Below are 13,434 nucleotides of genomic sequence, written 5' to 3'. Positions count from 1 at the left end.
AGTAAGGAAGTATGACAGGGAAAGCAAGGAACCTGGTAAAGGGTGTGCTAATAAGCAGGTTACCACTGTGGGAACAAGGCCTCAGCCCACCAGGCAGCTCTGGGAGATGTCTAAGATTTGCCCCAAGGAAGGGTGAAGGAATTGGGGTGGACCCACCAACTCCAATCTGTCATTGGCTGAGAGCTGAGCGGGGAGGATGTGGTTAATTCTTCTGCACTTTCAGAGGAATTGTCTGGATTCCTGAGGCCAGACAAAGCCCTCCACAAAGAATGGCAGGTGTTTACAGGTGAGAATGACATGATCTGGCTTCTGTATGCAGTGTTGGGACAAGATGGGTTTGTTAGTTTCCTACTACTGCTGTAACAAATTACTACAAATTTGATGGCTAAAAACAACTCAAATTTATCATAGTTTCTGTAGGTCAGAAATATGGTGGATGGCTTCTTTACTCTGGGTTTCACATTGTCAAAATCAAAGTGTAAGCCATTTTGGCTCTTCTTGGGAGATCTTGGGAAGAACCTACTTCCAAGATCATTCAGATGGTTGTCAGAATCCAGTTTTTTTGTGGTTGCTGGCTGCCAACCAGGAGTCCCTCTCAGTGTCTGGGGCCTACATCTCCTGGCCTATGACCCTTTCTCTTTCCAAACTCAGCAATGGCTGAATCCCTCTCTCAAATCTCTCCAACTTCTTCTTCTGCCTCATTGCTCTTCTGTCCACCACTTCTGCATGGATTTGAAACAAGGGAGGACAGAAGGACCAGTAATCCCAAGGACATACTTTTTTGTTGAAAGTGCTTTAAAAAGGAAAATTGCTATTTTCATATTTCTATACATATTATTAGAGGTCAGCTATTTTTAAGGATCTCAGATGATCTAACCAGCCTTCAGTGTGTATCCTGTCCTACTTCTGACTCTACTTATGGTGTGACCATTTTTGCTATAATCTCAAAGGAGAAAAATAAAACTTATAAAAAAGGCAAAAACAACAACAAAATAATCTCATTCTGAGCATTCCAGTAACTTTTTTATGTTTATACTTAGCTGTACTATCAATAGTTGGTTTGTATAAAATGGTTAGCAAGGCCAAAGATAAAAGCTTTCTTTTTCTCTCTTTTTTGATCTGTGAACTTGCTGCTTATTTTTTGGCCTGTGTGATGTATATGTGAAACAATTTTGTCCAGTAATAAACTGGAATTTTATTTTGCTGAGTCATCCTAAAAAAGAGAGATATGTAAGGACTGATTCACTATTTGGAGTCATTTTCCAATACATGATGTTTGCTATAACCTACTTTTACTTACTGTCAATTAATTGCTGGTGTTCAAATTCTTATTGAAAAATTCAGGTAATTCTGGACATCATAGAGTATTTCATTTGTTGTTGCATCCCCAGCACCTGATTCAGCCTGGCTTTTAGTAAATGATCACAGATATTTGTTAAATTAACAAATGAATGAAGCACTTGAAATCATGACTTTTGCGTCCTAATCATGAATTTCAGAATAGTTGGCATCCTAAAAAGGAAGTGTTCTTTCTGCTTCAACCTCATACAATGTAAAGACAGAAAACCATATGGGAAAAGCCTCAATATCTCCTAGTACCAAACTGAATGCCAAATTTGAGAAGCTAAGTGAGAGGTTTGATGAACCTATCCACGTCCCTCTTCATGCTGAGTGCCTACCTATAGTCAAATCACAGAGGAGTAAGGAGCACTCCTTTAGGGGGATACTTCCACTGGAAAATAATGAGGCTCAATTATTATAAGTGGTTTTTATCTTTAAAGGCAGTAGGAGATTTTTCTCAGTAAGAAATGATTCTGACCTATGCCATTCACAAATCTTTAAAATACCTTAAAATTCTAGGGTGCCTGTGTGACTTAGTTGGTTAAGTGTCCAACTCTTGATCTGACCTCAGGTCTTGATATTAGAGTAGCAAATTCAAGCCCATTTTGTGCGCCACACTGGACATGGAGCCTACTTTAAAAAAATCTTAAAATTTTACTAGAATATGTGGAACTTCCCTACCTAGTTCTGGGAAGTTATAGCCTTCATGTCAAAACTGGACAATGCTAGAACAAAGGTAGGAAACCAATCTCTTTTATGATGAGAACGTCTAGAGAGAAGAGCCCTCTGGACTCCTCCCACACCAAGTCAGCCACCCTGGCACTGAGTCTGTGTGTGTACAACTATGCCTTGTCCACAGACAAGGGCCATCTATCTATGATGTAGCAATCAGGACAGTCAGCTGCATCCACTTCACCTTGTTTGCCAGTGTTACAGGGGGGCAAGGTAATGTTTATGGGGAAGCAGAGCATCCAGGGTGAATAAATGATAAACCTGACAATGAGAAGCTTACACGAATTGTCCAGAAAGAGGACTGCGGAAGAAGGTTTGGGGCTAACTTCCAAAATAGAATTTTCTCGCTCTCTGGATGTTGGCTTCCTTGACCTTTGATGGTTAGAGGTTCCTTTCCTTGTTCAACAATGTTGATTTTGGAGAGAAAACAGAGCTCAAAAACCCACAGGTCATCCCCTGAGGAATGTTACTGGAATACAGAGGGCAGTTTCACAAAACCAGCAAGGACTCATCTCTGCTTCTAGTAGATAGGAAGAGAGGAAGAGATGAACAATACCTTTTTAAGAAGCTCAGTTTTATCGCTTGATCTTACAAAAAGATGCCTCCAGTCAGTCTAGCTAAAGGTAATCAGCATGGGAGCGTCTTTATGATTCCACCAAGTGGAATGTTTCCCTTAATTAAGAGAGCCTCCCCTGACTTGGGAAAATGAAATGCTTTCTCTGATGTGAGTGTCGGCCAGCCATAATTCCCATTGACCAAAAACTCAGGAAAATTAAGGCAATTATCTGAAGTGATCAGAAATGAGTCATTTTCCTCCCTTGAAATATTCAGAAAATTGAAGCAAAAGTACATTCTTTTGGGTTTTCTTTATCTAATAGATAATTGATGACAGTCTTCACTTTGCTGGATTACTGGGAAGTAGCATGAAATAGAAGAAAAATCTGCTCATTGTAGTTATGAAGGTCAGCAAAACAAACAAACATTTTGGCTAATGCCACAAACTGGCTGTGTGATCTTCAGTGAAGTATTAAATCTCTCTGAAGTTCAGATTCATCGTCTGTAAAACAATATGGTATCTGTCAAATGTGAATTCTTTCTACATTGTAACACTGTGGGGTTTTTTTTAAAGAAAGTAAAAATAAAGGAAATAATATGAATAAAATACTTGGCTATGGATAGTCACTCAATAAATAGTGCCATGTAAAATACTGCTAGAAATGTACATTTTATTTTATTGTGGGGGGTGGGGGGCAGAGGGAGAGGGAGAGAAAGAATCTCATGACCCTGAGATCATTACCTGAGCTGAAATCAAGAGTCAGATGGCTTAACCATCTGTGTCATCCAGGTGCCCTAGAAATGCTAATTTTAGAATTAGCTATTCAGAGATGGCGGAGCTATCTATGCCAGATGGCAACTGAGAATTTGCCTGGCCTTTATACCAGGACTAAATAATTGTTAGCAAATGCCTGAATCCTAAATTAGACTCTATCCACCTGCGCAGGTGGAAAATTTCCAGGCTAGTGTTCTGTAGCCCTTTCCTTGAGAAACAGATCCTGGATTGAATGAAGGAAAAGAAATAGGAAAGACTGCCCATGGTAAAGCAATACAGTTCTCTGGAAAATTTGGAGAGGATGGACTGAACCCCGGAAGATGAAGTAGAAAAGATACTCCACCTTCCTATGAAGTGGGCACCAAGGCCTACCAGAGTTCCCAGTTGTATATAATGCCACCCACAGCAGTAGCTTACAAAATATGTTCCATAGAACACTACTTTCCATTGATGTGAAAAAAATATCAGAGGCAAATAAGTTTGGAAACACTACATAATACAGCTCCCTTCTTGAAGAGTCTCGAAGAGCCTGTTAAAAGCTCTGAGAAGTTCTTCAGTATAGTGGATATGTGTTCTTAATTCAATAGGTTCCCAATCTACTTGATTATGGATTCTTTTTTCCCTACAACACCATTCTATGATGTACCGCTAACAGTATGAAAAACTATGGACAAGGTTATTCATTATGGCCATAATTTTAGTAGCAGAATATTGGGAACAACCTAAATTAAAATGCACACCATTTATCCTTTCTCCATAATCTGTGTATACATAATTAAAACTCATAGAGCCCTAGAGAGAACGACTCAGCACTAGCTAGGGGACAGTCTACCCTTGCCTTTCTAGCACTAGCTAGGGGACAGTCTATACTTGCCTTTCTTGTGTGCTTTGTAAATCATGCCAATTCCAGTCTTTGCAAAATTATAAATTACCAAATGTTGTGTCCATTCAACACTCAAGTCTGCAAATAAATTGTCTTAGTAAGCCAAGGGCCCGCTGGATAGATAAGTGTTTCTGTAAACATTGGTTCTGCTTTAATGAAAATTGTCCTGTTGATTAAAAAAAAAGGAAAACATTTGCACAAGAATAAATTTCTCCAGCCTCCTACCTACATAAGCAGAAATATAAGATGTTTTCCTATCATTTTTCCCATCTATTTTACAACCTTTGACGTTGACTTGGACACTCATTTTCCCTTTTGTACATAGTCATGTAAAAAAAGTTCAAGGTAGGAGAAACTTGTTTTGAGATTTGTTTTGCTGAGTAATTGATCCTAGAAGAAATTTGGCTTTGCTTTTGCAAAGTTCAGCGTAATAGTGTGCGAATTTTTCAGAGATAATCATTTTTAAAACTGTTTTTATTTAGTTAAATGTTCTGTGAAGTATTAAATCTCTCTGAAGTTCAGATTCATCGTCTGTAAAACAATATGGTATCTGTCAAATGTGAATTCTTTCTACATTGTAACACTGTGGGGTTTTTTTTAAAGAAAGTAAAAATACTTTGAGACTTTGTTGAGACTATGCAGACTATGCAGACTCAAAAATACTTTGTTGAGACTATGCAGCAGAGCCTTCTTGCCTTAGACCAGACTAGTTACAAATAAGCAGATTCTCTCAAAATATAAATATAAAAATTCCAAGGCAGATAAGGCAGATATGGGGGAGTCTCCATTTGTGCTATTTCTGGAGATTTAAGAGAACCATAGAAAGTCTCAACAAAGAAAAAATATTATAAAAATTATGGAAGGTGAAAGGAAGAAGGAGAATCAGGACCAGATGAGATCAAATTATTTGAAGAGGGGGGGGTCTTTTCAAAAGTTTGACTGCACACTTATAGTGAGACTGAGGGGAAATGTCACTTGAATGTTCCTGGTGTGGATGGTACCACTGTTATAGAGAGGAATTTGGGTGGGGCACCTGGGTGGCTCAGTGGTTGAGTGTCTACCTTCCGCTCAGGTCATGATCACAGGGTCCTGAGATTGAGTCCCGCATCAGGTTCCCTGTAAGGAGTCTGCTTCTCCCTCTACCAATGTCTCTGCCTCTCTCGGTGTGTCTGTCATGAATAAATAAAAATCTTAAAAAAAAAAGAGGAGTTTGGAAATATGTAGCAAAATTACACGTGCACTTTTTCTTTATTTATTTTTAATACATTTTTAAAGATTTTATTTATTTATTCATGAGAATACACAGAGAGGAGAGAGAAGAGAGGCAGAGACACAGACAGAGGGAGAAGCAGGCTCCATGCAGGTAGCCTGATGTGGGACTCGATCCCGGGTCTCCAGGATCACGCCCTGGGCGGTGCTAACATGGCACTAAACCGCTGAGGCACCCAGGCTGTCTGCGCTTATTCTTTAACCAAACAATCCCATTTCTAGGAATTTGGGGTGAAGATATACTCCAAAAGTATAAAAGTATATATGCACACGTTTATATACTACAGTATAATTTTAAAGCAAAATATTGGGAATATTCTAAATGGACAAAATAGGAAACATAATGAATGACAATAATACATCTTTACAATGGAGTGCTGTTCAATTATGTTGTTAATTTTAAAAACTCAACGTGCCAAAGGGTGTATGGTATGCCAGCTTTAGTATAGAGAATGGGAAATAAGATATTTATGTATGCATCTGCTTATTTGCAATAATAAGCACAAGAAGTTTAAGTCAGAAACTCATAATATTGGTTATCTCTTGGCATTAGTGGGGATAGGATGGAAAAGAATGAGGCTTCTTTGAGTATGGATCTACATATGGTTTTCACTGGGAAACCCATATTCATGTTTATACATTAAAAAAATAAAAATAAACTAACATAAACTCAGAGAAGAAAAAAAAAGAGCCAATTCAAATACCAGTGGAACATAGTGCTCTGACTGTCCATACTTAGTGGATATATTCTAAGGACAAAAAGAATTGTAAAAACATCTTGGACTTTGGCTTGTAGGATTTTATTAGTAGTAACATTGATGCCTAATTCTGAAACTACTTTTTGCGTATTACAGGGTTGAATAAGTGAATAAATATATTGATGTTATGAGGAACTAAAATTATCACTGTGGGAGAAGAGAAATATAAATGTAGATTTGACAAATGAGAGAAAGACCCTGTGATGAGATATCCTTATAAAATCATGGTTTAAAAAAAAAATACATCTCCTAGCTTTATCCACTGACAGGGCCTACACTCAGTAATATCCTAGTGGAAATAAGTGCATTTATTGCCAAAAATGTGATTTCTAAGTACCTTTCTCCAAATGGTACAAGGTTTCCTAGGGAAATAACTGAATCCAGGTCTGGAACAGGTAAAGTATAAGGTGAGCCTGGAATTTCTTGCTGTGCCAGAAATAAGCAAGTGTGCAAAAACTTAGGGGAACATGTCAAAAGGACATATGAGACAGCTGGAAGTAATAAGCCTCACGGGCCAGAATTGGGACAACTTGAGCATTAAAAAAGAATATGAGGGGTGCCTGGGTGGCTCAGCAGTTGAGCGTCTGCCTTTGGCCCAGGGCGTGATCCTAGAGTCCCAGGATTGAGTCCCACACTGGGCTCCCTGCATGGAGCCTGCTTCTCCCTCTGCCTATGTCTCTGCCTCTCTCTCTCAGTGTCTTTCATGAATAAATAAATAAAAATCTTTAAAAAAAAGAATTTGAGATAAATAGATTATAATACTTTGAATAAAAGAGAATCCATAGCCCATGGAGGAAAAAGGGAGGGGAAGCTCTTACTTATTGAAGAATATCAAATAACAAATAGAGAAGTAATGACAGAACTGGAGAAAAATTGTTTTGCAAATGACATTTGTAATAATCATTTTAGAGACATCTGAATGCATATATAAAACTGTTGTTTTGTAAAAAAAATAGATAATACCATATGCAAAGTTTTTAAAATGATAAACCTTATTATATCTGTTGGTAGATAAGGTCGACCACATTTGAACCTGTTGACGACAAGCAGACATTTTTGTGCCTCTTTATGTGATATAGTAAGAAGTATACACCATTATGTATGAGTATTCTTGACTAAATAAATGAACCTGAATCTCGAACAAGCCTCTAAATCTAACCATCAGTTTATAGAAAATACCATCCCATATCCATTAAAATGATAAAACTTGGTAAATCTGATCTCAGCAAGCTTGGTGAAGATATGGAACATTGGAAATTCTGACACCCCTGTGGTAGAGTGCAAACTGGCTGAAACGATTTGAATTTGACAGTACTTAAATAATGGAGAAAATCACCTTCTTTCAGGCAAGAATACATTAATGGATGTATTGTCATTGAGTAAAGATAATTGGGAAATGAGGTATTCATACAGTCTCAAGACATCACCCTATGGTATCAATAAATTGATAACTTATTAATTACCAATGAGAAGAGGTGCCTTTACAATGGAGAAATCTGACAGATACCACCTTATTTTAGTGTTTAACTGAACATCACCAACAATAGATCAAACTGAATTATGTGTCTCCTAAAATGATGCACTGGAAAGAATACAACATCATCAATGTCATATTTTTTCCTTTAGAGCAAGCCACCTAAGGGGAAGACCAAATTTGTTACCTACTTTCTGGGGTTGTTGATTTTAATTTCAGGATGTGAGATTCCTTATTTTCTTGGCAGGTCAGGAATTCATTTAAGATAGTTTTCAGGGATCCCTGGGTGGCGCAGCGGTTTGGCGCCTGCCTTTGGCCCAGGGCACGATTCTGGAGACCCCGGATCGAATCCCATGTGGGGCTCCCGGTGCATGGAGCCTGCTTCTCCCTCTGCCTGTGTCTCTGCCTCTCTCTCTCTCTCTCTCTCTCTCTCTCTCTCTGTGACTATCATATAAAAAAAAAAAGATAGTTTTCATCTCTTATTCAGTATGTTGGTTGTTTTAATTTGGAGGTTCATCGTAGGGCCAGAAATGGAAAATGGCATGGTTTTTTTGAAAACGTCTAACTCTATACTTCTTTGTGTGTATCACGTAGATTCATACAGGCCTTTTGCCTAGTAATGTGATAAGGGCTATAAAAATGTTTATACCCTTTAGTTCAATAAGAAGACTCTTGAGAATTTATTCTAAGGAAATAATATAATAGTAACAAATGCTATTAGCATAAAACATAACAATTTGATTTGGGCAACCAAATACTGGAAAGAACCTAAATGTCCATTAGGGAAATCATTTAGTGTGCAACCACTAAAATGTTTATTATGAAGACTGTGCTAACGTGGAAGATAATTCTGATGCTAAATTCTAAAAGTGGAGCATAAAATTTGTGCACATGCCAATGGCAACTTCTAGCAAAATATGTGCACATAAGAATAAGATGATACACAAAAGGTAGTTGCTAGAATGAGGAATTATGGTTGATTTTGTTTTCATTTTTTTCTTTAATACTTGGTGCACCATTTTAATTTTAAAATGCAAAAGAATTCTTCACTTCAAGGGAAAAAGAGATGGGTTTGATTATTCTATTCTTCCTGGAGTCCTGGCAGTTGCTTCAGGTGTAAAATGAGGACTTTAATTCCAGTTTTGATGACATGATATTAAAGAATCTAACTCGGTAACCGTCACATGGAAAATAGTTAATAAATGGTTATCAACCTTTTTTTTTCTCATACTTAATCACAGTAAGGCAAGGGGTGAAGAGGGATCAAGGCCCCCTGAGAGGTCCAGCATGGATGTGGCAGCACCAGCCCCCAAGAGAGAGGATCTTAGGAAAGATGACAGTTCCAGAGCAGACAGCTACGTAAGAATTCAGGAGCAATGCTTCCATCAAAGAGCTATTTTGCTGATTCCTTTTCAGGAACTGAAAAGGAACTTTGCTTACCCTTTCATGAATGGAGGCAGAGGAAAGGCAGTCAGGCATGCTCCTAGCTGTTTGCGCTGCTTAATCTGACTTCGGTCTTTCTTGTCCATACAATGGAAAGTAGATCTGTATTTAAGTTCCTGTTCTGCCGTTTACAATGTGACCCAGCAAGACCATTGTGTTCTCTCAACCTCAGTTTCTTTGCTTGTAAAATGGGAATATTAATTCATACCCCACTTACCTTTTAAGGGTTTGTAAGTTCTAAAAGCAAACACAGGAAAATTGCTATTCTCATTATTTTAGTAAAGTTATTCTGAGAGATGATAGGAAAATTGTTGATTTAACCTCACTGGCATGTTCCAGGTTTATCTCGAAAAAGGACTTCCATCCTATTTTTTTTCATCTCCATCCCCTACCACCACGCCCTGAGGAAATGCTAAACTTCACATGGTTAAATAAATCTTGCATAATGTCTGACATCCACATGTTCACATCATATATTGGAAAACTATTTATATTTGTGTTTTCTGCATATAAATTTTGGAGATATTATTAAGGAGATAGAGGACTACACATATTTTAGTAAATATTTCATGTTTCACAGGATGTCCCAGACAATAGACAGTGTTTTATGGCTACTAACCACACTGAGATGTGGATGAATGGGGAAGTCAAATTAGAGCTCTTACAAGTCTCAGTGAGGACAGGTACATGATCCAAATGAAGAGATAAGAGTTTGTGAAATATTAGTTAAGTGTAAAAATTGTGACAATATGTTCTGGAAGAAATGTTGTCAATAGCTATCAAAATTCTACCTATTGACCCAGAAATATCCACGTAGATAACCATATAAAAAGTTGTTCATTGCAGTATTATTTGTAATAACAAAAAAAATTGTGACAACATACATAAAATGTAAAGTTGGGGGAGTAAAAAATCAGTTCTTTTAGAATGTCTTCAAACTTAAGTGGCTATCAAACTAATACAAACTGCTATATACTTAGGATGTAATTTGTGAACCTTATGGTAACCATAAACCTCAAACCAATAATAGATACACCAAAAATAAAGAGAGTGGAAGCCAAGCATAACACTACAGAAAGTTGTCAGTGACAAGGAAAGAGAATAAAAGAAAGGAACAGAGCAATTAGCATAGTGGCTGTAATGAGAAAAAAAGGCTCAATAAAAGCTTGGAATGAACTAATAAATCCACTAAGAATAGGAAGAGCAGCTCTCATAGAGAGACCTATGAGCCAAATATTTGACATCATCCTGAAAGTAGAAGATTTAGTATAGGCAGAAAGTATGCACTTAGAATATAGAAAATGTGAGTTATGGCCAGTAAGAGAAACCTCATCTTTGTCTTATCTTACCAACCACATTGTCAATTCCACATGTTTCTGACGGTTTTATTTCTTTTTTCCTTTTTTTCAGTTATATTCAATATATCTGTTCTTCAGATTGAATAGTTCTAATTTAACTAACGCAAGTTCAAGAACTCTATTCTGTTTTCTCTAATCTGCTGCTAAGTCTATTCAGTGAATTTTTAATTTTAGATATTATATATTTTTGTTCTAGAATTTCCCCATGGATTTTTTTATAGTTTCCATTTCTCCGTGAAGATTTCCTATTTCTTCATTAATTAGGATCATATTTCCCATTGATTTCCCAAATAATTTTTTTTAATTGTTCAAATTTTTATTTTGATGCACAGTATGAGAAACAAACTTTTAAATCATCTGAATCTTATGGAAAATGAAACAGCAAATAAATTAGACCCATGTTAAAATAGAAGGTCAGTTATATGTCCAAACTTAAGGATATAAGAGCCACAGATAAACTTCGATTCCACAGTCTTCTTTGAGAGGTCGAAGTCTTTCAAACACAACTTTGCTATGAACTAACTGGTCCAGAGCTCAACAGCACATGGGAATGTTTAACAGGGGTGGTGATCAGGGACACGTTTCCTTGGTGCTGCTTTGATAATGTTGTCCACACGCAGAATCACCTCTGCTGCTTCAGCTGCACTCAAAAGAACTTGTCGCTTCACTTGGAAACTTTCTGTTATACCCAGTACTGCCATATCTCCGATGGTACCTTCCTTCATATCCAGGCCAGCAGTTGTGTTGCCTTCACTGTGGGCAGCTCGCAGCTGGGCCACCAGGTCTGCACTGTCGTAGCCTGCGTTATCAGCTATGATAGTTGGCAGCATTCTCAGTGCTTTAGCGTAAGACTCCATCGCAACAGCTTCTTTGCCTGGTGTTCTACTGGCAAGCTGTGTCACAGCATGAGCCATCAGCATCTCAGAACAGCCTCCTCCATACACTGTTCTAGAATCCTTCACAGTTTGGGCAAGAACACAAAGAGCATCATGCAAAGATCTTTCGGCTTCATCTAAAATCTGTTGAGTGGCCCCACGCAGAACAATGGTACAAGCTTCACCAAGGGCTACCCCAGAAAAGTGGATAAGTTTATCTTCTCCAATCATGACTTCTTCAATAAGCTTGCAACTTCCAAGCTTCACTAGTTCTGGGTGGTCAAAGGTAGAGGCAATTTCACCACCTGTAACAAGAGCTAGGCGTTCCACACCTGCAAAATCTGCATGTTCGATAGCCATAACACCAGCAGCACCAAAGAGCTGTTCAGGGTAATTGTAAATTAACTGCCTGTTAATAAAGCAATTTATCCCATGCTTAAGAATACGTTCAACTTTCTCCTTCATTTTTTCCTTTTCGGCATGTTCTATTTCAGCAACCTTTGCTGTAGAATCAACTCTTACTCTGGAACCAAATATCTTTATTTTGTCTGTATCCATACCAGTATTTGCAATGAGAATTTTAGCATTTTCAATTCTCTTTGGTTGATTTACTCCAATTTTTTTATCCAACAGAAAACCTTCATCTAAATAGGAATCTGCCAGACTTCCTCCTAGCTTCTTGATGACATGAATTGCCTCCAGATTACCAGAGCCTTTCAGTCTGAGAACAGCTTCTACGGCTAACTGACTAAAGTGGTCTTTGTGATGAGTAAGAAGTATTGAGGACAATGTTGTTCCCGCAATGTTCATTAAATCTTGACGGAACTTAACTTCGTCAGAACCATGATCAACTGCAGAATTCAACAGAGCCTGTCTTGCTGCCTTTGTGGCTTCTCTCCAACCCGCAATGATGGTCTGTGGGTGAATCTTTTTTGCAATCAAAGTTTCTGCTTCCCTTAGTAATTCTGCTGCTAGCACAGTAACAGAGGTAGTACCATCACCAACTTCATCATCTTGAACCCTTGACATATCAACTAAAACTTTAGCTGCTGGATTGTCCACACCGATGTTTTTTAGAATAGTTGCACCATCATTGGTTACCATAAGAGAAGCATCTCGTCCACTGCTTAATAGAATTTTATCCATGCCCTTAGGTCCTAGGGTGCTCTTCACCAAGTCTCCAATAGCAATGGCACCAATGAAAGATGACAGCCGAGCCGTCTCCGCTCTCTCTTCATCAGCTCCAGCCTTGAAGATGTTCACAGGTGCGAGGGAAAGGGACGCCATGGTTCTGCGGCTTCGGCACACGCGCTCGCCCCTCACGGCTCACGCCCGGGACCGGAGGGAAGAGCCCCAAATAATTTTTGAGCATGATTATAATAGCTGCTTTGAAATCATTGTTTCAAATTTCAACACCTGCATTATCTTGGGCTCAGTCTTTTTTAAATTGCCTTTTTTTAAAGTATGGGTCATATTTTCTTGTTTATCTATATGCATAATAATTTTTGGTTGCCACCTGAGCATTTTGAACTGCTTATTGTGGAGACCCTGGATTCTCTAAAGAGTTTGAATTTTTTCCACCAGGCAGGTAACTTGATTGAATTTAAACTCTGAGCTTTAGCCTCTCAATAATGGACAGCAGCTGCAATCTTTGTTCAGTTCTTTAACCGTTAATTATATGTTTGACATCTGCCATGTATATATACAGTTCATGGGTAGGCTAAAGATTTGGACACATTATATACAGAATTTGGGGCTCCCGTTTCTAGATGTGTCATTTGGTGGATTGCCTCCTTCCAGTTCTTATGACTGGTCTGAGTTCTGCCCTTTGGGTTCTTCAGGCTAATAAGATTTTGGATTTTCTATCTAAATTTTAGCTTGATGAAGCTTCTGCACAGCAAAAGAAACAGTCAACAAAACTAAAAGACAACTTACAGAATGGGAGAAGATATTTGTAAATGACCTATCAGA

General features: G+C 38.1%; 1 protein-coding gene across 1 annotated transcript; it reads right to left on the bottom strand.

The window, feature by feature from the left end:
- Positions 1-10,888: 10,888 nt before the first annotated feature.
- LOC129508862 (T-complex protein 1 subunit beta) lies at positions 10,889-12,808 on the bottom strand. Its single transcript, XM_055324089.1, has one exon. It carries the CDS (start codon positions 12,748-12,750, stop codon positions 11,143-11,145), a length of 1,608 nt encoding a protein of 535 aa, XP_055180064.1. The 5' UTR covers positions 12,751-12,808; the 3' UTR covers positions 10,889-11,142.
- Between the last annotated feature and the right edge of the window lie 626 nt (positions 12,809-13,434).

The sequence above is a fragment of the Nyctereutes procyonoides genome, unplaced genomic scaffold (assembly GCF_905146905.1).
Source record: "Nyctereutes procyonoides isolate TBG_1078 unplaced genomic scaffold, NYPRO_anot_genome, whole genome shotgun sequence".
Lineage (NCBI taxonomy): Eukaryota > Metazoa > Chordata > Mammalia > Carnivora > Canidae > Nyctereutes > Nyctereutes procyonoides.
The sequence above is the reverse complement of the archived record's forward strand: the minus strand, read 5'-3'. Positions and strand labels throughout refer to the sequence as shown.

What these genes read in the sequence shown, in the direction of transcription:
- LOC129508862 (XM_055324089.1), bottom strand. Translation starts at nt 12,750, where the DNA reads ATGGCGTCCCTTTCCCTCGCACCTGTGAACATCTTCAAGGCTGGAGCT.